This window comes from Microtus oregoni, unplaced genomic scaffold (assembly GCF_018167655.1).
Source record: "Microtus oregoni isolate MIOR12 unplaced genomic scaffold, Mior012 000055F_ref0000237, whole genome shotgun sequence".
Classification (NCBI taxonomy): Eukaryota; Metazoa; Chordata; class Mammalia; order Rodentia; family Cricetidae; genus Microtus; species Microtus oregoni.
In genome coordinates this window covers 1,841,638-1,869,478 of record NW_024543831.1, presented here as the reverse complement: position 1 = coordinate 1,869,478, position 27,841 = coordinate 1,841,638, and the positions used below count along the sequence as shown (strand labels likewise).

At 45.2% G+C, this 27,841-nt stretch overlaps 2 protein-coding genes across 5 annotated transcripts in view; both read right to left on the bottom strand.

Moving 5' to 3' along the window:
* The window catches only part of Jaml (junction adhesion molecule like), a 28,624-nt gene extending 26,415 nt beyond the window's left edge, over positions 1-2,209 (bottom strand). The window contains exon 1 of the mRNA XM_041638479.1: positions 2,120-2,209. The gene's annotated coding sequence lies outside the window, so the exon portion shown is untranslated. The remainder of the gene's footprint in view (positions 1-2,119) is intronic.
* Positions 2,210-4,042: 1,833 nt separating this feature from the next.
* Positions 4,043-27,473, bottom strand: Mpzl3 (myelin protein zero like 3). Of its 4 annotated transcripts, XM_041638483.1 has the most exons (7): positions 27,352-27,427; positions 26,645-26,731; positions 20,432-20,598; positions 14,653-14,863; positions 13,115-13,280; positions 11,044-11,107; positions 4,043-6,969 (listed from the first exon to the last, which is right to left on the bottom strand). In XM_041638483.1, exons 1-7 carry the CDS (start codon positions 27,425-27,427, stop codon positions 6,943-6,945), a joined length of 798 nt encoding a protein of 265 aa, XP_041494417.1. In that variant the 3' UTR covers positions 4,043-6,942. The 4 variants fall into 4 exon arrangements, with proteins under 4 accessions (XP_041494417.1, XP_041494419.1, XP_041494416.1 ...); XM_041638485.1 differs by lacking the exon at positions 26,645-26,731 and having other exon boundaries at positions 27,352-27,473; XM_041638482.1 differs by lacking the exon at positions 11,044-11,107.
* Positions 27,474-27,841: the final 368 nt, after the last annotated feature.

Genomic DNA, 27,841 nt, shown 5'->3' with positions numbered 1-27,841 from the left:
TGAGGTACAGGCCAGTGGTAGGTTTTGCCTAAAAACACAGTAGATTGGTACAGTCTAACTTCAACCCTGCACATCCTGGATCTTTCGGCCCCAGCTTGTATCATCCATGTGGAAGTGTTTCTCCACACTGGTCAGAGCAGCTGACATTTTAGCGTGTTCGTTCCCTGTGCTGCATTTGAGGAGACAAGATTAATCTGCCCCACGCCCATTGTATGTTCTTCCAAAACTAGTGTACGTACCATTGCATACATCGCACATGCCCTTAGCTCCTTTTGATTCATCTTCCAGATGTCAGGTTAAATTTCAGTTCCTCAGGGAAGCCTCTCCTCAGCCACCCATCCTAGCACAGACCACCTACTCACACCTTCATGGCGATCTTTATAATTCTTTCGGGGCGTTTGTCACAACTCGCAATCATCTATTTGTTGGGGTGCTCGTCTGATTAAATATTTGCTCTTCCTCCCACTCCCCGAGGCTCTAAGCTCCAAGAGGCTACAGGGTGCCTATGAACCACTACAGCTCCAGAACCGGGATGATGTGGGAGGCAGGAAACCCTCAGTTTACAGCCTCTCGAACACGCTCAGGAACGCTTAGGAACTTACCAAGAATCCTCCAGTCAAGTTTCAGTTTCCTGGGTAGGTGGCCCACATTCAGAAACTCTTTTTCTATACCCTCTCACATCATCATCATCACACATCACTTAGTGAGGGGCAATGTATCATCAGGAAATTCCATTGTGTGAGCATCCGAGAGTGCGCTTATCAAACTAAGATGGCTATAATGCCACTAGGCTGTGTGATCATATAGGACGAATGCGTTGTCAACTCAAATGTTATTTAATACACAACACATACATATATACATACACATATATATATACACATATATATTTGAAACTTATACGATTACCAAACTTCTAAATTCTAAACACACACCATTAATTTTGGTTTTTAAAATTCCAGCCAGCTAGCACACTGAGAAGCACCTTGCCAATCAATAGGCCTTGTTTAAACTCTCATCTCTCCCCTGTTCCCTTTCCAGCCATTGACGAAGCTCAGTAGTCGCTTTCAGGTAACACCACAGAGCCAGTTATTTCCCGTGCTGGTCCAGCATTCTGACCCAAGCTCACGGCTTTTTCACAATAGCTCCTGACAAATATCTCCTATCCGTCCTAGGGTGTGCGTAACCACCAGGGTTACAATATTTATTTACATATTACTACACCATGGCAGGACAGTGGAAGAGCAGGGTGCTGTCTCCTAGCCAGTTTGCCCCTGGTAGTAACAAAGACTACAGAAATACAGACAGCTGGGCAGCACCTTCACTCACGCCTCACCCCACCGTGATGCTACGCCCCCTCCCACCCCCCATCTGCTCCTGTGCACCCTCACTCACGCCTCACCCCACCGTGATGCTACGCCCCCTCCAACCCCCCATCTGCTCCTGTGTACCTTTGGACCCTCAGAAACTCAGACATACATGAGTCCTCACGACCACTCTTGAGATACAAACCTCTTACTCCCTTGTTTCTCCTCCTGAGACCATGCAATACAGATGGGGCTCTCCGTGGCTTCTGAAACAGAACCTAGACTACATGCTACTCAGATGGAACCTTGGGAACCATCTCCCACTCCCTCCAGACCAGCATGTAGCTAGTCCTAACCCAGCTTGCGGCTGTCTTTCTGGAGGTCTGGGATGAGCCAGGGCAGTCCAGCTCTCTTGGGAGACTTGAACTGTTGCCTGGGTGACAAGCTGATGTATCTAGAACCGGGAGAAGATGGTGAGGGAGGAGTACTGCCAAGAACTCAAAGACAGCCAGTCACAACTCCGCTTAAAGCCATAGGATAACCTCGTTCATGGCAAAGCTTACTTCTCTTTTCTCTGAGAACCTTGACACAAAGCACATTAAGAAGACTAAAGTTGTACCTACTTGTCTACCTCATGGCAACTCCCCGCCTACGGAGACTGGCAACTCCCCCCTACGGAGACTGGGAACTCTATGCATGGCTGCCTCAACCTACAGCAATGCCAATTTAACCAGCTTTCCTTTGACTGAAAACTAACCTTCTTCTCAGAACAGTTCAAACAATGGCTCACAGCACACAAAGTCACTGCTTACCCAAGATGACAGCGCCCAGGAAAAGCAATGCACCACCACCTCCTGCCACAGCATCCCCCACATCAACTGAGAGACGTCTGCCAGCACGGTAGGTCAGGCTCAAAGCAAACCAGAGGCATGCATGCCTTCTGAGGTAGCTGCAGAAACCTAAACAGGAACCTTCAAATCAAGGTTCTCCTTTCAGCCGCCAGTCTCACTACCCAATTTGCATCTGCATTTTTATTTTTTGAATGAATTTTTGTCAGCTTCACAAATGTTACCCAGTGTGTTGTAATGTCCATATTCACCCCATTGCCCTCTTATTCCCATCTCACCCCTGTTGATCCCCCTCCTCTTCCCAACTAGTCCTATTCTTGCTTTTGTGTGTGCGCACACATGTGCGTGTCTGCATGTATATGAGCGTGTGTGCACGCACATGTGCGTGTCTGCGTGTATATGAGTGTGTGTGCACGCACGCAGATCTTATGCTTCTGTGTATGCATGATTACAAGGGCTATGTCATAGCCAGAAGCATAGCACTCTATTATCTTCTGGTTTTTCCACTTTTTCTGCCTCCTCTTCTGTGATGTTCCCTGAGCCTTAGAGGGCGTGGTACTGATGTCCCATTCAGGACATTCATATTTCTATTCTAAAAGGAAGGACCATATGCAACTTAACAAAGTGAACATCACATTACAGGTCCCTGCAGGTGTCACTTCCCTTTTTGGATTACAAACTCTGCAAGCAAGATCTCAAATGGGCCAGCTGTAGTAGTGTTTGCCTGAAATCTCAGCACCCAGAAGGCTTAGGCAGGAGAAGACAGCCTGGGATATACAGCGAGCCCCTACTGAAACAAAACCAAACAACAACAAAAATCTTGAAAAGCATGAGGCGTTTGCTGAGAAATCAGCTTTATGTGAACAAGGCACAGTTAATTTAAGATGAATGAAAAGCATTTGGCTGTGTTCCAGATACAGCGGCTTCCCTTTCTTTCCTTCTCTTATAGAATGCAGCCAGGCCAAGCAATCATCCTTCAGCTGCTTCCAAAGCTCCACCTGCCAGGTGCTACAGCCTAATATGTTGTGAAGGTTTCCTCCGACTGTAAGGGCTGCCAGTACACAGGGAGCAAGTCATTCTCCTAGCAAACACTTTGAGTAGCTGTGCCATCCTGGGGAATAACTTGGGGCTTCCTGATGGTAAGGTACTTCTCCGATTTTTGTTTGTTTGTTTGGTTTTTCTAGACAGGGTTTCTCTGTAGCTTTAGAGCCTGTCCTGGAACTTGCTCTTTTAGACCAGGATGGCCTCCAACTCACAGAGATCCGCCTGCCTCTGCCTCCCGAGTGCTGGGATCAAAGGCGTGCACCACCATCGCCCCGTTGATACCTCTCCATTTTAAGTCACCTTCAAAGAAAGTGTTCTCACACACACTCACCCTTAGCTCTACTGAAGCCTGGGTATGCCCGTCTTTTAGAATTTGTCCTGACACTAGTGCATGTTTTCTTGCCTCGAGGACAAGGCAATATTCCCACTACAGTCGGTATCATGCCACCAACAGTTTGCCACTTGGCTCACAACATCTCCAGAGATTTCACAGGGACTCCTGCTGTGTGAGTGTGAGCTGTGTGAGCTGTGTGAGTGTGAGCTGTGTGAGTGTGAGCTGTGTGAGCTGTGTGAGTTGTGTGAGTTGTGTGAGTGTGAGCTGTGTGAGCCGTGTGAGCTGTGTGAGCTGTGTGAGCCGTGTGAGCCGTGTGAGCTGTGTGAGCTGTGTGAGCCGTGTGAGCTGTGTGAGCCGTGTGAGCTGTGTGAGCCGGCTCCATCAAGCCACAGCGTCTATTCCGAGTCCTGCTGGCATACAACTCAGACAGTCTTCTCAAGGCTGAAAACCACAAACCCCCTCCTTTACATGACACTTCTCATTTTCATGTAGACAGACATGCAGAGGGTAGCCGCAAAGTGCAAAGAAGTTTATTAACTACAGCAGAGTAAAGATTCCATGAGTCACAAGGTCAATGTGCGCAGCCTTACAGCTCATTGCCTCCGGCAAACAAAAACCTTTATTTTATTTTATTTATTTATTTATTTATTTATTTATTTATTTTTTCAAGACAGGGTTTCTCTGTGGTTTTGGAGCCTGTCCTGGAACTAGCTCTTGTAGACCAGGCTGGTCTCGAACTCACAGAGATCCGCCTGCCTCTGCCTCCCAAGTGCTGAGATTAAAAGGCGTGCGCCCAAAGTCAATGAGATACAGCCGTGAAGAGTTCAACACTGGAGAGGACTCTTCCAAAAGGAAGGTTTTGAGTTGGGTAATTAAGAGTCTCGGGCCACTCCATGGATCTTCTTAGAGTCCCTCTTCAGAATGGGAGCTCAGTGATGATAGAACATTCTAGTTCAGGATTTGGCCTCCGAGTTTTCTGTTGCTGTAAAACGCACACACGCACACACGCACACACGCACACACACACACGCACGCACACACGCACACATGCATGTGCACACACACACATGCACATGGCAGGGAGGGGTAACTTTCCTTTCTGAAGCACCATTGCCTGACTTAGGAGCCGCAGACAGTTAAGATGTTCCCAAGTAGCCTGAAGCCACAGGTCACGGGGGAAACAGAGTACTTTATAAAATCACACTTTGTAACATTTTTTAAGAGTCCAAATCATAAAACTCAGAAGGTGATACAACCACAATGAAAGACTTAAATCTCTTTCCAGACAATGATATAATATCATGTGGTTTGAGCCCACGGAGCAGCAGAAAGGAAAAAACAAAGGTATAAGAATGGCACCTTAGAAGATATTAAAACAGTAAGTCAAACAAACAAAAACCCTTTGTCTTACATTCATTCTTAAAGGCAGGGTTCCATAGACCGCCTTATTGCCCTTAGGATCAAAAAGTTATAATGCAAACCTCAGTGTAAGGGTGAAGAAGGCAGCCTCAGCCTGGGATGCGACCACAAACCCATGGAGCAAATAAAATTACTAACTTACTCCCTTACAATGAAAGCCTTCATTGGTCTGTCATTTAAAGGAGGAAGAACCATTTCACAACAGTGTGTGTGTTCATCAGGCATTGATCACCTTACCTAACTCACCAATTTCTGAGCAAGACAAAGCCTCACAATACACTTGCAAAAAATCCTAAAATACAAAACTGGTCCCCCGTTTTCACAGGATGATGGTTTGAATGGGTTCTTGTCACACCTCTGACAGAGCAGTGAGGTCCACAGCATGTTCCCTCATAACTGGATCCTTCTCTTCAGATCTTCAGAAGCCCAATTGTCTATGCTTGGTGCCGCAAAGCTTTCTTCTCTCTGTTGATCTGTCAGAAAGGGTCTCACTGGAGCGGCCACAGACAACCACATCTCTAACAAGCAGCCCAGAGACCCATGGAATCTAGCTACTAAAGGCATAAAATGCCAGGTCCTCCTCTGCTTCTTCTGGGGGCTCCCATGACCAGAGGTAAATCACAGTGCTTATCAGAGAATCAGATTCATGAGTCATCAGGCTAGATTAACAAATCTTTTAAGAGTTAAGATCCCAGTTTCAAGAATAAGATCTTGGTGGTAAGTAGAATGACTTTTATAAGCTACATAGTATATAACACTAACATGGAGCCCTCCCGAGCCATTTTAGGAAGAACCATGAAGAAAACCAGCATGTTGAAACCAGCAAGGCTGGGGGAGGGGTCATCTGTGACTCTCACAATCGAGCCATGAGCCCTGTCACTCTCTAGAGAGGGCTGTTTGCACACATGCCACCAGTCTTCCCTGATACGTCAGGGGCATCTTAATGGTTTATAGAAAACTTATTATAAATTAAAATTTATAAAGAGCAGAGGTGTGGGTTACAAGGCACAGAGGGAAGAGATGGGTGATGCCCTGCGCAACCTCACTTCCTCATCTCTGTACTGAGAAAACCAGCTTGCAGGTGCAGTAATGTGTCTATCACTGGTGCAACCTGGAGCTAGAAAAGGCTCTAAATAACAACAACACAGGAAAAGTGAAAAGACTTAAGGAAAGGAATACAAAAATATTTCATAAGTCGCCCCCAAAAACATTCTTCAGAGGCATTTCTTGCCTCTGACTTGAAAAACGAAGAAGGAAACCACAAATTAGTCAGCCGCAGGAACACAAAATAACAAAGATTCTTTGGCCCAAAGTGTACCTAGCAAGACACATGAGAAAGACTCTTCTACCTCGATATCTGCTTCCTTAACTGTAAATTGATAACACTTTAATACTTAAAGGACCCCATTAAAACTAGTCAACAACTTATGAGCCTACTGAATCCAAAAATATTGGGGTCAAATACTCCAGGTCCTGCAAACACAACTGATGACCATTAAATCACATAACGCACACTGAACACTTGCAACAGAAGACGTGCGTGAGGAAGCAAAGGCTACCCGTCCCAAACAAGCGTGTTGTTCATTGGCACGTCATCAGGAAGCTACAAGCTCCACATCATTAAAAAGTACAATTTTGGCATCAGCAGAGTGACAGACATTTAGTATCCTCCTTCAGGCAACTGGAAGAAAACACGAACTACATTCAAGAGCGAAGGTAAACCAAGCGGTGTGTTTCTGTTCAAGACAAGAATTTCTTTGTTCCATCCAAGTGTGTTAAAAAAAGGGAAGGCCTGAGTCCCTTCTGGAAGTTTCTGAACAGTTTATAAATATAAAACGAACACTTCTTCAATAAATAAATGGTCCTTAAAGTCTTCACCAATGACCTTCAGAATCTTCTGTCACTGCCGTCCCCACCAGTGGCACTCCTGGCCAGGGGAACCAGATATTTCCTGTTGTTAGGTAACCCTTCTTCCATCAGACACACTTCATCAGTAGGCCTCTTCATAGTCTGAATCCTAGAGGGGCAAGAATAGCAGATGTTTGTGCACTATAATGCCACAGTCAGATGGAGGCAAAGTTCATGTGTCTGGGGTCTCCAAATGGAACCTAGCTTGGGTACCAATGGCGGGGTATCCCCGCTAGCACACCTAAGAGTTCCATGGAGCATCACAGGACCTCAACACAGTCTTGCAGGCTGATTACTGCTTTGAAGACCCAGTGGTTCTCCTTATGATTTTATTTTAGGACCTAAACACACCAGAAATGCTTGCCTCCAGCAGAATGTGCAGAGCTGAGGTTAGGAGCTCATTTACCTCGCTCCAACCTTCCTAGCTAAAGGACCCTGAGACACTTCTCTGTGACAACTTCAGCATCTCTGAAATGGAGATAATGCACTCTCTCTGTGTATCCCTGACTGTCCTGGACCTCGCTCTGTAGACCAGGCTGTCCTCAAACCACAAAGGTCACCCTGCCTCTGCCTCCTGAGTGCTGGGATTAAAGGCATGGGTCACCGTGCCTGGCTTTTCTCTACTGTCCTGCCTTTATCTCTAGCAACAATGTCCTCCTGTGACACCTCCTAGTGTAAACTCAGCAATTCTCCCTTCTCTCTGTCTTTCTTGCTGCATCAATTTTTCCTTCTCTGTTGGATCAGCCACAATGGCATAGAAATGTGCTTCACCCATCATAGACAGCAACTCAACACACAGTACCCTCTACCTACTGTCCCAGTTCTCTGCATCCTTTCTAAGAAAAGCTATTGGCACTCCCTTCCTCCAGTGTATCTTTGTGATGGTTCTTGCCCCTTCCCCGGTACCTTTTGTACTCTATCCCAATGGGGCTACTTTTGCCAAGGTCACCAGTAACCTCCACATCACCAAAACATCACCAGTGAACTCCCAGTTCCTGGAAAATTTTTCTTCCCCATCTTCCAAGATATCAAACTCTCTTGGTGGTCTTCAAACCAGGTCATCCCTTTTCATCATCTTTTGCTAATTCCTCTTTGTCTTTCCAATCTAGAAGCCTGCGAGAATTCCAGGCTCAGTCCTTTGACCTCTCCTACAAATATACACATCTATTTCCTCAGTGAACATATCTCCATCTGTCTCTATCTCCTAATGGCTCCCAGGTCATATCTTCAGACTAGGCCTCTGTTCTGAAAACATAACTGCCCACCGTACATCTCAAACTTAATATGTTCAAACTCAACTCCTGATTTCACTCTTACATCTTGTTCTGGGGTTGGAGAGATGACTAGGTAGTTAGGAACATTCTCTGCCCTTCCAGAAGACCAGGGTTTGACTCCTGGTGCTCAATAGTTAAAAGAACCTGGGTTCAAGTTCTAGCACTCACATCAGTAACTCAATTTTCAGGGAATCTGACGACCTCTTTTGGCCTCCATGGGCACTGCATCCACATGGTGCACAGGCACACATGCAGACAAAAGACTCACATACATGAGATAAAAATTTCAAGTTTTAATCAAAACATTTTAAGACTTGTTCTATAAAATGTTGGTTCTAGTCTACTAGTGGCCTAAGACCTCTGGAGTGGTCCTTACTTCTTCTCAGTTTTTTTTCTTTAAAAACAAATGCCAGTAAATCCTTCTGATTTTACTTTAGAGCAGAATCCAGACTACAAGCGCTTCTCGCATGTCTACTACGGACTTCTCTCACGTGGATTACGGCTAATGCCTCCTGACTAGGCTGTCTGATCCTGCCACAGTCTTTTCCTGCCACTCTCCACACACAAGCTAGACGGACACTCTGAAGGCACTCGTCGGTCACAGTACTGCTCTTCAAGTCACCTCTAGTGGATTCCACTCCACGTAGAGTCCAGGTGACTAAGCCCTCTACGAGATCTAGATGCTGCATTAATTGACTCCAACAGACTCATTCTTGTCCTCCTCTCTTGCTTTCCACACTGCCCCCTTGCTGTCCCTAGAACATACAGATCTTGCCCTCTCCTCTCAACCTTTGCAAGCACAGTTTCTTCCAGAGCATTCCCTTGTGAAAGCTGTGTGGCTAGCTGTTTACTTTTCTTAGGAAATTTCTCGAATGCCATCTTACTGAAGGTGCCTATAAGCATCCTATTTAACACCGGAGCTCTTCAGCCATCTTTCCTTTTTCTGCTTTGTTTCTGCAATATTTATTTGCATTAAATATTGCCTGACATGCTGAATATTTTAGTTATCTTCAAAAAATCATCAGTGTTTATGCCCCAATTTAAGAAAAGATGCTGTTTCAACTGCATGCTAGAGGATGTACGAGAGGTTCTCAGGCAGAGAACGTTTCCCTGGAAGAGCTGGAAGTGTTTTCTTTTCACCTCTATGTTTTCAGCACCTAGAATGGTACAAACAGCACACGTCCGGTGCCAATAAACAATCATTAAATAAATTAATACAAGAAATGTGGCCTTTAATCCCAGCACTCGAGCGGCAGAAGCAAGCGGATCTCTGTGAGTTCAAGGCCACCCTGGTCTACAAGAACTAATTCCAGGACAGACTACAAAGCTACAGAGAAACCCTGTCTCAAAACAATAAGAAAGAAAGAAAGAAAGAAAGAAAGAAAGAAAGAAAGAAGGAAGGGAGGGAAAGAAAGAAATGTGGATACTAACTGTCTCTTACTCTGTGTTATCAAAGTATTCAAACCCTGGAGAGTTGAGACTAGATCCTTCTTCATAAACTAACAACTTTTTCTCAGCTCACATAGGAAATTCGAGCTCACAGAAGTCAAATAATGAGAAGCCCCGTGAGTGACGGGGCTGCAGTCATCTGGCGAAAGGCTGAGCGGCTCAGGGACAGGTGTGCCCACATTAGATCACAGGCTGATTCTGAGGCGTCTCCAGCTGCACCACATCAGAGTCCTCCCTTCTCCTTAGATCCCAGGACAGCCACATAAGCCTGAGTCACTGCATGTGCTCAGAGAGGGATGAGGACCTGCCAATAGGATGTCTCTTGGTGATAAAAGACATCAACCAAATCACATAAAGACTGTACACCCTGACTTCCTTTAAAATACCAGGGTTCATCAGAGAATTCAGTTCAGGGCTCTGAGTCCAGAAACTTGAAATCCTCCTGTAAAATTTCAATAGGGTTTTGTTGTTGTTGTTGTTGTTTGGTTTGGTTGGCTGTGTGTGTGTGTGTGTGTGTGTGTGTGTGTGTGTGTGTGTGATATCTGTCAGTAGCTTACTTGCACAACCCCCTTTCTTAAGAACACATGCTCTGTTTTAGCACGGCAGAATTTTGGTGAGCACACTACCGGTTATATGTGCCCACCTGGGTAAAGAGAATACTCAGGATTATTTTTCTGAAGTCCTGGTTGTAGACAGACTAAGGAACCTTTTGCCTTTCTCATCTAATGACATTCTAATAGAAGAGAAAAAGGGAAATGCTTCTTTGATAGCTCTGTGAGCAATAATTATAATAGTGTATTATTTACACACGTCAATAAAGAGCTCCCATTACATTACTGAAAAAAAAAAAAAAAAAAAAAAAAGAACACAGTGAACACAATTCTACACCCATGAGACAGAACATAAAATCACGGACCGGTGAGATGGCTCAGTGGGTAAAGGAGCTTGCTGTCAAGTCTGATGACCTGAGTCCGATCCCTGGGACCCACATGGTAAAAGAACAGAACCAACTAACTCCAGCAAGAAGTCCTCTGACTCTGTGCACTCACTGTAGTATAAATAAACAAATATAGTTTTTAAAATGAGGGCTGGAGAGATGGCTTAGCAGTTAAGAGCACCTGTTACTCTTGCAGAGGACCTGGGTTTTGATCCAAACCCCCATAACGGAGGCTCACAACCACCTGTAACTCCAGTTGCAGGCAGTTACACCCTCTTCTGACCTCGACAGACACCAGGCAGACTGGTGGTACATATCCATGCATGCACTCTTATACTTCCAAAAAAAATCTAAATTTTATCTTTAAAAAAAAATCAAGTTAAAAATTGGTAGGAGTTCCCAGAAACCCTGGTTCCTACTTTCCTGAGCCAGCTGGCATGTTTCTGTTTGTCTTGAGAGCAAAGGACACTTCAAATGGGCAGGAAGAGGAGAAGACACCAAACAGAAGAAACAGGGCACTTACCAGACACTCCGCACAGCGGACACAAAGCCTCGCCATGCAGTCATTGCTGTCCTCCTGGTCAGTGCTGTGGAAAGAATACATAGCAAAACTCAGCTGCCACCGTCCTTAGCACAGGGGACAGTTCCAAACCCAGGTATTGAAATCCCACGAGTGGTTTTATAGCTGACCCTTAAAGAGAGTCGTTAGGAATAAGTAAGAAATAAGTATGCAGGAGACAGGTAGCACAACACCCAGCAAACAGCTCATCACCATCATACACTCAGGAAAGTACTGAACACCAGCACCGCTGGGGTGCCATGCTAGGGTGGGAACAGTAGCAAAGAGAAAGACCCTGGCCTGTTGATGAGTTCCCAGACCCACGTGAGTGAGGACGATAAGAACTAAAGTGCACTGTAATACCCTACGATAATATCCCAACAGTTAGGGTGGAACTGCCATGCGGCACAGCACAGGGGAGACCCAGTCTCTGATCAGGACTCAAGGAGTTGGATGAGAAGTGAACATGCAGCTTGGTCCTGCAGGTAAGAAAGCTTCTAGACAAACAAGAGAGGGAAGGGGGCCATCCCAGGAATGCTGAGTCGGAAGAAAGCAAATGATGGACAAATGGACAGATTACAGGTAGAGACAGACAGACGCGTACAAACACACACACACACACACACACACACACACACGAATGATTATAGAATATCTAGAGGAAAAAGACATGAGCTGACTATAGCCGGCCTACAGTGTGAGTGAGAGCAAATGATGGAAACATTTGACTTGGGAACAGACCACAGAGAGTTTTATATACTGCGCTTAGAAACAGACATCAGTATGTTTGCCAATAATTCGTGTGTGTGTGTGTGTGTGTGTGTGTGTTACACGTTCCTTGAAAAGGGAGGTCTTTCTCCAGCAAATAAATAAACACATAGACAGAAAGAAAACTTTAGAACTTCCCAAGGCTAAGACTCCCTCATCCTTAGGCTAAGAGTCCTTTCACAGACAACGGAAACATCACAGAACTTTCTTTTTTGGTTGCTTTGTTGAGATACGGTCTCACTATGCATCCTTGGCTGGCCTGGAACTCATTATATAGACCAGGCTGGCCTTAAACTCAAAGAAACCTGCTGACCTTTGCCTCCTGAGTGCTGGGATTAAAGGTGTGTGCCTCGTGTCAGCTACAGGGCTTTAATGTACATTTCTGTTCCTTTTAAGAAGTAAATCTGTTTCTGTGAAATGACTGGATTGTGCCTGCCCACTGGCAGAATGGTGATTAATAGATGCTTTTGATAACCAGGTGGCTTTAATGAGAATGACCTCCATCGGCTCATATATTTGAGTACTCAGTCACCAGGAAATAGAACTCTTTGATAGGATTAAAAGGATTAGGGGATGTGGGCTTGTAGGTTTTAGGGTTATGTCATTGGGTTTTAGGGTTTCAAAAGCCCATGCTAGGCCCAGTCTCTCATTCTCATTCTCTCTCTCTCTCTCTTGATTAGGATGTAGCTCTCAGCGGCTTCTCTAGTATCATGTCTACTGCCATGTTTCCCACCATGATGATAATGGACTAAGCCTCTGAAATGGTACGCCAGCCCCCAGTTAAATGATTTCTGTTATTAGAGTTGCCGTGGTCATGGTGTCTCTTCATAGCTCTAGAGCAGGGACTAAGACAGTAGCCACACTCCTTTACCCCTTCAGAGCATCTGCTGACCAAGAACAGCACATGCTTCTTTAAATTTCCTCTGCCCATCAGGGCTCTTCTCAAAGCCTCCTTCACTGCTCATACATATTCTGTTAGGAAATGAGATATATGCTCAAAATGTAAATGAGGAGTCACAGCCCTGTACAGTGTGGTTCCTGACAGAAGCTCCCTGTCAATCCCTCCCTCCGTGACAATGCCCACAAATGGCACTCTAATCTTCCTCTGGTGCCCCTCACGGAACTACCCCATTTGGAAAGAAATTTCAGCACTGGAGCTGACCTCAGCCTGGGAGGGAAGTGTGTGGATATGGAACACGGGTGCTGCCCCCAGCGCAGGGCTATGAAAAGGACCCAGGCTCACTGTTGGGGTCTCAGCGAGACTTACTCGTCGGAAACTTCAATGGAAGACTTCTTATAGCCAGACCTGCTCCTCTTCTTCACCCCTGTTGCCTTCCTCCCCATCCTCACCAGCAGCAGAACGACCACTACTGCCGAGGGGATGAAGACGAGGATGGAGAGTAGGGCCACCGAGGACAGCATGGTGCCGAAACCTGTAGGGAGAACCAAGAGAGGGCTGTGCACGTGCAGCCTGACTTCAGATCAGGCTCGGGATTCTTCCGATCCCAGCTTTGCTCATGCTTCTCATTACAAAGGGAATAAATTCACCACAGACAATAGAAACAATACAAGAAGGATAAACATGTACACAGAACTCCACCGCCTAGGAGTAACATACTGCTGTCTACCAGTTCATCCTTCTTTCCAGGGGCCTAAAAGCACATATGGGGCAGGATGCAGATTGTAAAAGCAGAAGTCCTATTTTTTACATTATTTTAGCTTAGCATATGATACATTTGCTTTGATGTGACTAAAAAGATCCCGATTATAAAGGTCTTTCAAGCCAGGCATGGTGGCACACACCTTCGATCCCGCACTGGGAGGCAGAGGCAGGCAATCTCCAACCAAGGCCAGCCTGGTGGTTTACAGAGTAAGGCCTAGGACAGCCAAAGCTTACAGGGAATATACTTTTAAGGAAATATCATTTTTAGAAATCTGCCTTCTAGAAAAATGAAATCTATTCTTGCCAGGGGTCTGAGTATGTAAATGTGCAATGGGTTATCATCAAACCGGATGACAATTATGACAAAGAAAAAGGTGAGGAGGGAGAGAGGGAGAGGAGGAAGAAAGGACAGGGTAGGTAGGCAGGAGGAAACAAAGGAGGGAGGGAAGCCCCAAGAAATGGTGAAGAAATTATGACTCATAAGGTGTCTCTATGTCTTTGGTTCAAACCCAGTTTCAAGTTCAAATAACCACATAATAGTCACCAGGGGAAAATTTTGAAAAGAGTCACTCGTAACCTCATCAGCACAGGAGAAGGAAAGTGCCGCTTCTGTAGCATAAAGAAATGTAGCGCTGCCCACTGTTAGAGGGAGCGCCGCTCACACAAGCAGCCTCTGAGCTGTAGAGAACCCCAACAGGACAACTGGAGTAAGTTCTACACCACACACAAGCACCCTTCATTAAATTGGGGGGATTGTTCAACATTCCACAAGATATTTGGTCACCTGAAGATAAAAGGAAAAAGACAATGCAGAAACTATGACAACATTAAAAGAGCATATCCAGCTTTCAAAGTTAAAATTGAGACAGCTCGGCCAGTAAAGGCGGTTCCCAACTCCTGCACGCTGTCTTCTGACCTCTAGACACCAGTAAAGGCGGTTCCCAACTCCTGCACGCTGTCTTCTGACCTCTAGACACCATTGCAGCATGCATGCCCACCCCGACACACATACAAAATAAATAAAAATAAACGTCTAAAAATTCAGTCTTAACGGGCATTTGAAGACAACTTTGATACAGTGGTCCTCCAGAAAACACCCGAGGAGGCACAGCAGTGGAGGAGCCTGGCAGTGAGCAGCTTACCCCTCTCTGTGACCGTGAGCTCAGTCAGGGGGATATTGTGGTACACGTCTGGAGGATTCTTCACGGCACAGCTGAACGTCCCATTGTCCTTCAGAGTGGGGTTGCTGATGCTGATGGACGCATCCCCTTTGTACACATTTCCAACCCAGGAAATCCGGTCTCGGAACGTGCCCGCTGTCGTTGGGTATTGGAAAGACTGGTAATGAAAAATCTAAGAAAGCGAAGACCACGAGAGAAAAGGTTAACTTGGACAACGCAATGAAATGAAAAGCTGAGTAGATCCAAAGTTAGAAAGAATTGTAAAATAGGGTTTTCTTTCCCCCCAGTTGGCTGTTTTGTTTTGTTTTTAGTGCTTTTCTCGCCTCTCTCTTAGAAAGACAGGTCAATACAACTGATCCGAAAGAAAGGTTGATGAGAGAGTCCTGAGGACTTGTCTACGGCTGGAGAGATGACTCAGTGGCTAAGTGTCCTTCCAGAGGACCTGAGGTCAGTTCCCAGCACCCACATCAGGGAGTTCCCAAGCACACAGAACTTCAGCTCTAGGGGATTCCACACTTCTGGGCTCTAAGGGCACCTTCACATGTTACCACACATACACACACCCATACACATATACAACAGAGACCTACACACAGACACACACACCCACACACCCATACACATATACACATAGACACACACACACAGAGCGATCTAAGCAAGAACTTTCTTCTAAATTCTTCATAAAGTCCCCAGGTAATGACACTCAAGCAGAGGCAGCTTCACTCTCCACAAAACATTTGACAATGTGGGCAGATTCTTTTTTTTTTCCCACCAGGTTTTAAATTGTATTTATTTTATTTCTTTATAATTGACAAATAACTGTGTATATTTATGGAGCACAATGAGGCTTTTTTGTGTGGTGTTGAGACTTGACCCCTGGGCCTTGTGCACGCCAAGTTCTACCTCTGAGCTACACTCGAAGCTAGTTTTGCTTTTGAGGAAGTGCCAGGCCATTTTCTAAATTAGCTGTATTATTTACATTAGCAAATTTCCCTTTTCTCCAACCTGCACCAATCCTTACTGTAATCTGCCTTTCTAAGACTTATTTTTATTATTTTTCATCGTGTGTGCATGTATGTACGTGTGTGTGTGCTTGCATGTGTGTGTTTGTGCATGAGTGCAGGTGCCCACAGGCCACTGTGAGCCATCTCAGGTCCTCAGCAAGAGCAGTGTACACTCCCAACCTCTGAGCCATCCCCCAGCCCCATGACTCGCCCACTCTATAACAGCTCTGTTTGGTTGTCTGAGGTGAGGTCTCATTACAGTTTTATTTTTAGTCCCTTTATAATTGGAGGCACTGAGTTTTTTCATATCTGAACACTGATATTGCTTCTTTTGGGAAACGTCTGCTCAGATCTTCTGCCTTCTGCTTAACCAGGCTATTCGTTTCCTTGGCACACTGGGTTGTGAGCTTCAGGCACCTAGTGGGTAGAAGTCAAGGGCACTGCTAAACTTCCCGCAGGCGTAAATGTCAATAACGCTGAAGAAGGGAAACTGTATCTGAAGTAATACCCGATGTTTGTTTATCACGGTTTGCAAATGGCCGCCACTGCTTCCTCCCTTGGCCCTCAGAACCTCACCGCAGCATGGGAGGCAGGTTACTCCCAGGCACACAGCTAGCTAGAGACAAAGGGAGGTCTTCGTTTTCCAGATCCCTGGGCAGTGTCAGGCAATCCCGTCTCTCTCTGGTCTCTCCCGTGGCCGTTAACACAAGCCCACGTCAAATGCCTGATAAGCGTGCAATGACTCTCTACCGTATTAAGGTGACACTGCTTTGGACTTGGTGGCTGGACACTTGGTCACCAAAAGCACATATTTATGCCTGAAGGTGTGACAGGCAGGTATGATAATCAACACGACTCTTATGCAAGACAGGATGCTTCCTTCTTTCTTTGTTTACTTGGTACCTTCCACTTAGGACACCAGGCGTTTCCAACCACCGAATTGCCTAACTTTGAAGAGCAATTCCTCAGAGAAGATGCTGAATCACTCCCTGGTCAGTTTCACCAAGAGTTTTCTTCACAGATATTTAGCACACCTCCCATGTTCCAGGGGTGTGAAGGAACAGGATACAATGGGTGCCACACAATCATGGCTCCTGTTCTCATGGAACTTACATTTTGGTAGAAACAGTAAGAACCAACATATATTTGACAAGTGTTCCAGGTGGGGGGGGATAAAGGAGGCCTACCAAGCCAACATCATGGTGTCTGCCTGTACTCCCAGTACTCAGGAGACTGAGGCAGGAGTGCTGTGTCTGTGAGCCCAGCCTGAGTTATACACCCAAGAACAGACTGGGGTACAGAGCAAACCTGTCTCCAGAAACCAAGTCCTATCATCAATCATCAGAACAAAAAGCCTAAACATTCCTCACTGACAAAACAAGTTCTGCTGTGTTCCTTCCAGGTTAACCTAACTCATGAATTACATTTAAATTCGTTACCCCTAATCCTCACTCCTTGGTAAGCCTGACAAACTAACCACTTCTCTGCACCTGAGCAACAAGACTCTTGAATGCTGCTAATCCAGCTCAGATGAGCTGGCGGCTTTCTGACTGGGCTCACAGACGGTACTCTAGGAGAAGCATTGTCTGCACATGGGGGTTCTGACTCAAGAAGCTCCCTACTGCTCACTCTGTCCTGCTTTTGGACAAGGAGGCAGAGCCAAACAAGGTCAGCCACGGCCTCCTGACAAGTCAGAATAAAGGGAACTATTTTAAATCTAAAGCCACAGGAACCTTGACACCCGCCGTGTCTCCTTAAACCACGACACTCCACACCATGGCACTCAGAAACAGCTCCTAACGCACAATTCAAAGCGTATTCACTGAGATAAAGGGCAATTTTTTTTCCAATGGAGGAAAATAGGATAAAGAAGACTTTGTAAAATCCAGTCTAGGAAGGACAGCGAGATGGCTCAGGGAGTAAAGGCGCCTTGCCTCTGAGATGAAGGTCTGCATGCATCCCCAGGATCCAAGGGGTGGAGGGAGAGACCTGGCTTCTGCAAGTTGTCCTCTGACCTTCATATGCTCACAGTGGCACACAGACTCAAATAAATAAATAAATAAATAAAAATGCAATTTACATGTGGCTATAGTATTGACATTTTTCAAGAATTATTTCATGTGTATGGGGGTTTCCCTGCATGTACATCTGTGTGTTAGTGCATGCCTGCTACCCAGGGAGGCCAGAGCATCTGATTCCCTTGGAACTGGAGTTACAGGAGGTTGTAAGCTAGCATGTGGGTGCTGGGAATTGAACCCAGGGTTTCTCTGGAAGAACAGTCAGTGCTCTTAACTGCGAAGCCATCTCTCCAGCCCCAACATTCAGATATATTCTTAAATAGCACCCATTCTGAACCAAGGCAACTGAAAGAAAGAGAAAGGGTTTTTACAGCATTGTAATCTCTAATTAAACACCCATAATGGGACTTGAACCATAAATGTGTTTTATATGTGTGACTAAAGTATATTGCTTCTAATATTGTATGATCATCTGTCACCAATGTCATCTGTCACCAGTACAAAGTTCCACAACTTCCTTCAAAGGCAGCTATATAAATCACTGCAGATGTTTACATGGCCAGAGGAGAAGCCAAGATAAATCTACAGAGTGCAGGACTGTCAGACAGACACGCCCACAGAGACAGCAGATGGGAGCAGCTATCACAGAAAGGATGTCAGTGACGTGAGCAGGGAGTTTCTGGAGCCCACGTCCTGGAGATGCCCTTCTTACTGTATCAGATCTAAAACAAAGCTGTGATGACACGCAGAAGGAAGCAACAAGGCAACCAAATTAAGCCACATTTCCTCGTGGTTTCTGACCACCTTTTTCCTTGAAGATAATGTGCAGGAGTCTTAGATGACAGAGTAAAAGGCTCTGTGTGATTAAACAAGTATCATAAGGGGCAGAAGACTAGCTTTCTCCAAAGCCCTATCTATTTTTATTTCATTTTCTAATTATTTTTTGTTTGTTTGTCTTTCGAGTCAGGGTTTCTCTGTGAAACAATCCTGGCTGTCCTGGAACTCACTCTGTAAACCAGGCTGGCCTCGAACTCCCAGATATCTGCCTGCCTCTGCTTCCCAAGGGCTGGGATTAAAGGCATGCGCCACCATTGCCTGGCCATTTTCTAAATTTAACTGTAGTGCGTATGACTATATGTGTGTGTGTGTCTGTCTGGAGGTGTGTGGTGTGTGTGTGTGTGTGTGTGTGTGTGTCTGGAGGTGTGTGTGGTATGTGTATGTGTGTGGTGTGTGTAGGTGTGTGGTGTGTGTGTGTGTAGGTGTGTGTAGTGTGTGTGTCTGGAGGTATGTGTGTGTCTGGAGGTATGTGTGGTCTGTGTGTGTGTATGTGTCTGGAGGTGTGTGTGTGTGTGTGTCTGGAGGTGTGTGGTGTGTGTGTGTACGTGTGTGGTGTGTGTGTTTGTGTCTGGGATTAAAGGCATGCGCCACCATCGCCTGGCCATTTTCTAAATTTAACTGTAGTGTGTATGTCTATATGTGTGTGTGTGTCTGTCTGGAGGTGTGTGGTGTGTGTGGGTGTGTGTCTGGAGGTGTGTGTGTGTCTGGAGGTGTGTGTTGTGTGTGTATGTGTGTGGTATGTGTGTGTAGGTGTGTGGTGTGTGTGTGTGTAGGTGTGTGTAGTGTGTGTGTGTCTGGAGGTATGTGTGTGTGTGGTGTGTGTATATGTGTCTGGAGGTGTGTACGTGTGTGTGTGTATCTGAGGTATGTGTGGTGTGTGTGTGTAGGTGTGTGTCTGGAGGTGTGTGTATCTGGAGGTGTGTGTGTGTGTGGTGTGTGTGTGTGTAGTTGTGTGTCTGGAGGTATGTGTGGTGTGTGTGTAGTTGTGTGTCTGGAGGTATGTGTGGTGTGTGTGTGTAGGTGTGTGTCTGGAGGTATGTGTGGTGTGTGTCTGGAGGTGTGTGTGTCTGGAGGTGTGTGTGTATGTCTGGAGGTATGTGTGGTGTGTGTGTGTAGGTGTGTGTCTGGAGGTGTGTGTGTCTGGAGGTGTGTGTATATGTCTGGAGGTATGTATGTGTGTGTGGTGTGTGTGTAGGTATATGGTGTGTGTATACGTGTCTGGAGGTGTGTGTGTGTATGTGTGTGTGTGTGTGTGTGGAGGTATGTGTGGTGTGGGGGGTGTGTGTGGAGGTGTGTGTGTGTGTGTGTCTGGAGGTGTGTAGTATGTGTGTGTTTGGAGGTATTGTGGTGTGTGTGTGGGTGTGGGTGGGTGTGTATGTGTGTGTGTGTCTGGAGGTGTGTGTGTGTGTGTGTTTGGAGGTATTGTGGTGTGTGTGGGTGGGTGGGTGTGTATGTGTCTGGAGGTGTGTGGTGTGTGTGTCTCTGGAGGTATGTGTGCCGTGTGTGTGTGTGTGTGTGTGTGTGTGTGTGTGTGTGTGTGTATGTGTAGGTATGTAGGAAGTCATGAAGGAACATTAGGGCTAGGCTTTACACATAGAAATCAGAGGACAACTTTTGAGTGTGTGCTCTCTCTGTCCCCCATGAGTTTCAGGACTTGAACTTAGGTCATCAGGCTTGCGAAGCAGGAGTGTTTATTCACTGAACTAGGGCACAGGCCTTCTTTCTTTCTTTAAGTGTAGATCAAGTTGGCTTCAAGACTGCTGTGTTGCTGAGAATGGTCTTGAACTCCTAATCTTCCTACTTCACCAATGCTGAAATTATAGACATGTGCTGCCATGCCAGGCACTCAGAGGAACGTTCTAAGAAGTCCACACTTACGGATTCTGTGCGACTGCTGCTGGGGGGCCGGTATGTCCAGTCTATGGTCAGTTTGTCAGTGACATCCGAAGACGACTTGAAGGTGCATTTCAACTTGATCTTCTCTCCAACATATCCCCGGACATGGGCATCTGCACTGATCTCCAGAGAGAGGGTGGGAGGCACACCTAGTGAGGCAAGGTCAAACACTTATGATGCATTTGCTTTGTTGGGTTATGCAAATGTGAGTGAACTCTACAGATGCTTTGCATAATTTTTAGGGACCTCCCCCAAAAGCCAGAGCCACCAATGTACTTTCAGACAAATCTATGAGGAGCAAGGAGCTAAGATCCATTAATCTTTAATAACATTTTTATCATTTTATGGTCTTAAATCATAGCAAATAGTTGAGTAAAAGTTAAAAACCTAATCCCACTAGCATTTTTCCAAACACAGGCTTGTAGTTGTTAAATACAAACAAGAGAGGGTTGCCATGACAACTATAAGACAACAACATCTACTCCTTCTCATTCTGTGACCTCCCTAACAACCCCTCAACACACACACACACACACACACACACACACACACGCTTCAGGAATACAGCAGCTTTTATGAGGTCTAAGAGACTCAAGCAGTGGTGGCACATACCTTTAATCCCAGCACTTGGGAGGCAGAGGCAGGCAGATCTTTGTGAGTTCAAGGCCAACCTGGTATATAGCAGCGATAGTTCCAGGAGAACCAAGAACTAGAACAACTAAGGCTATACAGAGACACCTTGCTCAAAAGAGACAGAGTTTAGCCAGGCGGTGGTGGTGCAAGCCTTTAGTCCCAGCACTCAGGAGGCAGAGGCAGGCGGATCTCTGTGAATTTGAGGCCAGCCTGGTCTACAAGAGCTAGTTCCAGGACAAGCTCCAACAGCTACAGAGAAACCCTGTCTTGAAAAAACAAAACAAAAAGAAAAAAAAAAGAAACTACTAGTGTTTCAACCAGTAGCAAAATGAAGACAGAAACTACAAATAGGAAATTTATGCTCTAAACTGTCCTGAAGGGTTATACCTAGTCTTCCCCCTCCTTTCCTCTTCTTTTTCTTTTTAAAATTATCTTTATTTTTTAATTATGTGTATATATGTGTATGGGTACATCCACAAGTGCTGGTGCCAATGGAGGCAGGAGGCGTTATCCCTAGAGCTTGAGTTACATGTGTTTATGAGCCATGTGATGTGGGTGCTGGAAACTGAACTTGGATCCTCTGGAAGAACTCTAAGTGTTCTAAACTGCTGATCCCTCTAACACCTCTTCTTCCTCCTCTTTTCCCTCTGCTGCCTCGCCTCCTCTTCTTGAGAGAGGGCTTTGCTATGTAGCCAAGACTGGCCTAAATTCACAGTCCTGACTCAGGCTTCAAGACCTAGGATTACCGGCATGTAGCACCACACCCAGCTAGGCTTCCTCTCAAAGCTGGTTAGTGAATCACACATCTATTAAAAGTAAATTATGGAGGGCAGGCTGGAGGTGTAGTTCAAGGCAGAGCACCTGCCTTAACTTGGAAGGGCCCAGGTTCTATTCTTAGTATCAAAAAAAAAAGTAAAGAAAGAAAAAAAGAAAGGAAGGAAGGGTAAAAAGTAAATTATGGATAAGAAAAAATAAAATTGAATATGTTTTACAATGTAAAAGTAAGATATCATTTTTAAAGCCTGCAGTGTGGTTTTTCTAAAACCATTCATTCCAACTTTAACACTCTACCTTTCTGAAAGAAAGAAAGAAAGAGGGAGGGAGGGAGGGAGGCAAAAAACACCCGGCACTTTGTCTCTTCTAGCCGACTTCTAGTGACTAGAAACACATCTCCCCCTGGAGAGCACTGTTCTGGAAAATGAAAACACAATGCTTCAGTTTTTCAACTTCCTTCCCTACCTCACTAATCCAAGATTCTTCTGGTAGTCAAGGTTTCAGAAAAGAGCAAATCCACACCCTGCTGCAAAATCCAGTGGTCTTTCTGGCACAGGCAGGATGGTGTAATGATTGAACACAAAGATACCTAACCAGAAGATCTGAGTTCAAGCCCCAGCCCTATCGCTGGCTCTGAGCAGCTCAGCAAGTTACCTTCCTCCTTCAGTTTGCTCATCCCGGCAGAAATGGGGCTTACCTCTAGGCCACTGTGGGGATTAAATGAGTTAAAACATACACAACACCCAGAAAGCCTACCTACCTGGAGCAAACGCCCCACGCCTGCTGATACCGCCTGCTCTTTCTCCTACAGACTCTCAGCTTTGCCCACCGCTGGCATATCTGAGTCACTGTCCCAACCTTCACCTCTGCCAGCTTTGACTCATTTTCTCACTCCTCTCTGGACGATCTAGTCCGGTGACATTCCTCCCGAAAGGAGGAGATCAAGACAGAGCTCACTATTAAGGCCTTTAATAAGAATCTGATCCATCTCAAAGATGATGGCCCTTGGGTTCCCTGCAGAGTATCCTTTCTGACTGCCATGCTAAATTTGCCATTTCTTCTCTGTGTAACTGCCCTGGATGTCCCAGAACTTGCTTTGTAGACCAGACTGGCCTGGAAATCACCAAGATCTGCCTGCCTCTGCCTCCCGAGTACTGGGATTAAAGGCACATACCACCACCACCCAGCTATTTGCCATTTCTTGTTTGCCTTTGTAAATGTCCATTCCTCTGCCAGAAAAAGGCTTTGTTCTCATGCCCTCAACCACTCCTGACCCATCAACATGGAGAAAACTTCAATTCAGCACTGGAGATTCAGGTCTAAAACCTGAAAGGTAGAATGAACCCACAAATTACACAGACTCCTTATCCTATGTTTCAGCCTAAAACATACATACAATATAGAGCTTGAAGTAGAAGATTTGAACTTAGAACTGCGCCAAGCTCTAGCCCATCTGACTTCTGGCTGTGAGAGCTAGGTGAATGGAAAGAATAGCCCTCCTGTGGTCAGTGGGAGCATCCAATACACTTTAAACATATACAGGCCTGGAATGTGTGAGGCTCTGTGCTCTCTCCCTAGTACCACAATAAATAAGCAAACAAACAAAGAAATAGTCATAGAAGACTTAGTAGATCCCTCAAGATAAAACTTTTAACAAATAGCAACTATTATTATTAAAGTGGACACCACACATACTAAAGATTCTGAACTAATTCCCTGCTGGGCTGTGAATTAACACCTAAACACGAATAGTCTGTCTCAGACACTGTCAACTACCCATTCTACCCCCTTCCCTATGCCTGGATTGTCCAGTCATTTCCCAAAGATACTGTGTCTTTTCATGTCTCTATGCTTTCCTCTGAATACATCTTTATCTAGAAGGATCCTCTCCGCTCCTACCATCCTGCCAGAGTTGCTTCCCCACCAGCTCAAAACCCCAGCCTGCTTTGTGATACCCAAATTCCCTGAAGTTCTTTGCTCTTCCTCTGAAGTTCCCTACACAATACTACCCAAGCACTTTGCCATGACTACACCTGACTTACAAAGGTCCTTTCCTTCACAAAATACAAGTACCATCTGGGCAAAAATTCAGAGAGAAGGCAAGCAGAGGGAAACTGGGAGGATCACCACGATTACTAGTGTAAGAACAACATGTGCTCACTGCTCATTCCTTCTTTCCCTATCAACCTTCCTTATGGAATTTTCAACATCTCTCTCAGTGCTCTGTCTGTACCCATTTGGGAAAATATCAGTTCTTGATAATCACTTCTAGTCTGGGCTGGTGTACTAAAGGAGGAAAAATAAACACCCAAATGTACAGACAGTTCCCATAAGAAATTAACGCTAGAAGAAAGAAAGAAAGGTGTCAAGAATGACTCTCAGTTTCACTCAAGGAGGAAAACCAGGCTAGTGGGGGAGGGCATGAATCTGATTCTGAGTAAGTTTGGATGTCTTTGATACCAAAGGGATGTCAAAAAAGAACCACACATCAGGGGTCCGCAATGACTCAAGTGGAAGCAAATGGCTCTCACAAGAAAGAGAACTCATAGTAATTAGCAGTGACCCTGCTCTCAGCCCTGCAGGGAACCCAGATTATCCAAACCCATCAATCTCTCCAGTAGTTTTCCAGCAAACAGCTAAAACATTTCAACATCTTTATGCAAATGAAGTTTTAATAAAATGCAACCACACTGGTTTGTTTGTGGCTACTTTTGCACACTTGGCAGAGACTGAGAAGATGCAGCAGAGAACAGGTGCTCACAAAGTCTAAAATGTTCACTCACATCCCACTATTGGAAATTGCCGATACCTGCTTTAGAGCTAAGACAAAATCTAGGTTAGAGTTAGAAATCAGAACCTCTGTAGTTGCTCCAGTTCTCCAGAGTCCCAGTCTGTCTCTCTCTCTCTCTCTCTCTCTCTCTCTCTCTCTCTCTCTCTCCCCCCCCGTCCTCTCTCTTCCCTTCCCTCTATCTCTTTTCCCTCTTTCTCCATCTCTGCCTCTCTCTCTTCCTCTCTCCCTCCCTCCATCTCTCTTTTCCCTCTTCCTCCATCTCTCTCTCTATCCCTTTCTCTTCAGTCCATATTCCCTCTCCATATTTCTATCAACTCCCTTCTTAAAAACCTTTCTTATCCTATGCTACATTCATTCAAATTTTCCATATTTTAGAATATCTTTTCAGATACTTAATTTTTAATTTATTTGTTTTGTTTCTTGAGACAGGATCATGTTATGTAGACAAGGCTAGGCTGGCCAATCCTCCTGCCTCAGCATCTCAAGTGATAGGATCACCATGCTCTGGTTTGAGATTTATCCTGGCCAAATAAAAACATCTGATCATAAAAATTTTTAAAAACCAATTAATGGATGTTAGAAAATAAAACCTCATTCTAACACAAATCATTTTAGAGATGGTAGAAATTAAACATGACAAAACAAAATCCCTAATTTTATACATCCCATTTTCCAAAACTTGAATTCCATAGTACTTGAGCACTTATATGAAAAAGAGAAAAGTGTAATTCGGGCTGGTTCTTTGTCATTATTGCTTCCTCTTCTCTTGTCCTTGGAAGTCAAAAAGGGCATCTGATTCCCTGGTATTAGAGTTACAAACCATTGTGATCCCCCATCTGGATGCTGGGAATCAAAACACAGATGCTGGGAATCAAATCTAGCAGAACAAATGGTTCAAACGTAAGTTAATTTGGGGGACTGGTGCGATATGGAAGAGCACCAAGTGCCCTTAACTGCTGAACCATCTCTCTAGCCCCCTTGGTTGGATGGTTGGTTGGTTGATTGATTTTTAAGGAAAAATATAAATCTATTAAAGAAGACTTAGAGGAGTAGCTGAGGAATACAAATTATTCAGGAAGTACCCAGAGATCAACAACTTCAAAACTATTATTAGAAGTACCCAGAGATCAGTAACTTCAGAACTATTACTAGAATGTGTGCACACAAGTAGAGGTCCGTTGAGTGGGTTCTCTCCTTCTCCTGGTAATGTATGATCTGGAGACGGAACCACATCATCAGGCTTACATGGCAAGCACCTTGGCCCACTGATCCATCGCACCAGTCCCCCAAATTAACTTACGTTTGAACCATTTGTTCTGCTAGATTTGACACCTGCTCTTCAATGAGAAGCGACTCTGGGTTTACAAAAAGACCACTATTTCTAGAATTTTTTTCAATGGGACAGGATTTGAACATTTCTCCCCCAACACCCATGCTGTATATATACAAAAAAAAAAAAGATATGTTTATATAAAGTGACAGTGGGCCTAACTCCATTGCAAAAAGAACTCAGATGAAAAACTGGACACTTTTGATGACACAGGTAGTTGGGAGGGATCAGGGAGTGTGCTAGCAGCATGCAGATTAGTCACCAGATAAATGAAAACCTCCTCCCTTACCGGGTGAGACTCGGCCACCTAAATGTGTTCATCTTTATACAATATTAAAGACCCCTTTCAGAAACATCCATTATTTACAGGGAAACATTACAATTCGTTCTAATTCTAGCTATATTCGTATTGTATTTCTTAGGAAAACACACACAGAGAAAATAATCCGGAAATAATTTGGACCTCAAAATGAAGTTAATTAGTTTGAATTGAAATTTATAAACTTGGAATAACAAGAAAGCAAAATTATCCAAATCTTACAATATTGTCATTATGTCAACACTGTACTTCTTCTTCTTTATTTTTCCCCCCGAGACAGGGTTTCTCTGTAGATTTGGAACCTGTCCTGGAACTAGCTCTTGTAGATCCCACTGGCCTCGAACTCACAAAGATCCGCCTGCCTCTGCTTCCTGGGTGCTGGGATTAAAGGTGTGCGCCACCACCGCCCGGCTAACACTGTATTTCTGAGGACAGCTAAAAGATCAAGTTTCAAAAGAACACCTGTGACTTTTCTCACACTTTAGAATGTTTATAAAGTATGCCTGCTCTAAGAAAAATCACACTATAATCCTTCCCGAAAGTGTTTTATTTCATAGCCCCTGAAATAAAATTACCAAATCAAGATTTTCCTTCCCTCCCGCCACCCACCCCTTTATCCCTTTCTTTCTCTCTCTCTCTCTCTTTTTTTTTTCCAGTCCTTACGATCATTATTGTGTCTCTCAAAATAACTGGGGCGGACAGAATAGTCCATTCCTGGCCAGGGTGTAACAGCAATACAGAACCCTGGCAGACAGTGGCTGATAACCTCAGACGAGAACAGTGAGCGTCCGCAAAGCCCGTGCTCGCTGTGGTTTCGTCAGGTCGCGGCATCACCAAGGCAAGGTCAAGTCACACCAGGGAGAGCTCCAGCGACCGGGGACCAACTCTCCGCAGTGGGTGGTGACAGCCGGGAAAGAAAGTCCTCCCACATCCCCTCCCTTCCCAGAAACCGAGCTGGGGGTTTCCTGAGACCCCCAACCCGGAACCGGAAGAGCGACCATCTTTCCTGACCCCCCCCAAGCCGGAAGTGGATCCCAGCCAGCTGGCGCACTCACCCTGGACAAATAGAATGCTCAGCAGTGGAAAGAGAGCGCAACCACAGCCTCCTGCTGCTCCTCTTGGCAGCTGCATCCCGACAGCTCTTCCGACACTTGCACACCTTGTTTACAGCTCCCGGGGACCACGCAGGTGGTACCGGAAGTGACGTCATCGCGGGAGACACCTTGAAATGGCCATCCGGATTTACCTCAGGGACATGGCTTGTTAGCAGACTCCTACCTGGTTTCCCTCATCAGCAATTCTTTGGCTCTCAAGAAGGATCTGATTGCTCTCTTCTGCTTCAAATTAGCCACAGACTTTGGGGAAACAATTTTACTTTTATGGAATTCTGCAGGACCAGGCTTGATCCTCTGACTGTAATCTAGAAGTTTTATCTCCAGAGTGTCTAAGTTGAGCTTCACAGTAGATTCTTATACATTTGAAGTTCAGAGAGACCTAGGCGAGTGTACAGGGTCAAATAAATAAACCTTTATTTGGCCCTGTGAA

Coding starts and splice junctions, on each gene's coding strand:
- Mpzl3 (XM_041638482.1), bottom strand. CDS start 27,427: ATGCAGCTGCCAAGAGGAGCAGCAGGAGGCTGTGGTTGCGCTCTCTTT. Junction 13,281..14,652: donor GCTCACGGTCACAGAGAGGG/GTAAGCTGCTCA, acceptor TTCTCCCTACAG/GTTTCGGCACCATGCTGTCC. Junction 6,970..13,114: donor TCCATTGAAGTTTCCGACGA/GTAAGTCTCGCT, acceptor TTGCCCCTCTAG/GATTCAGACTATGAAGAGGC.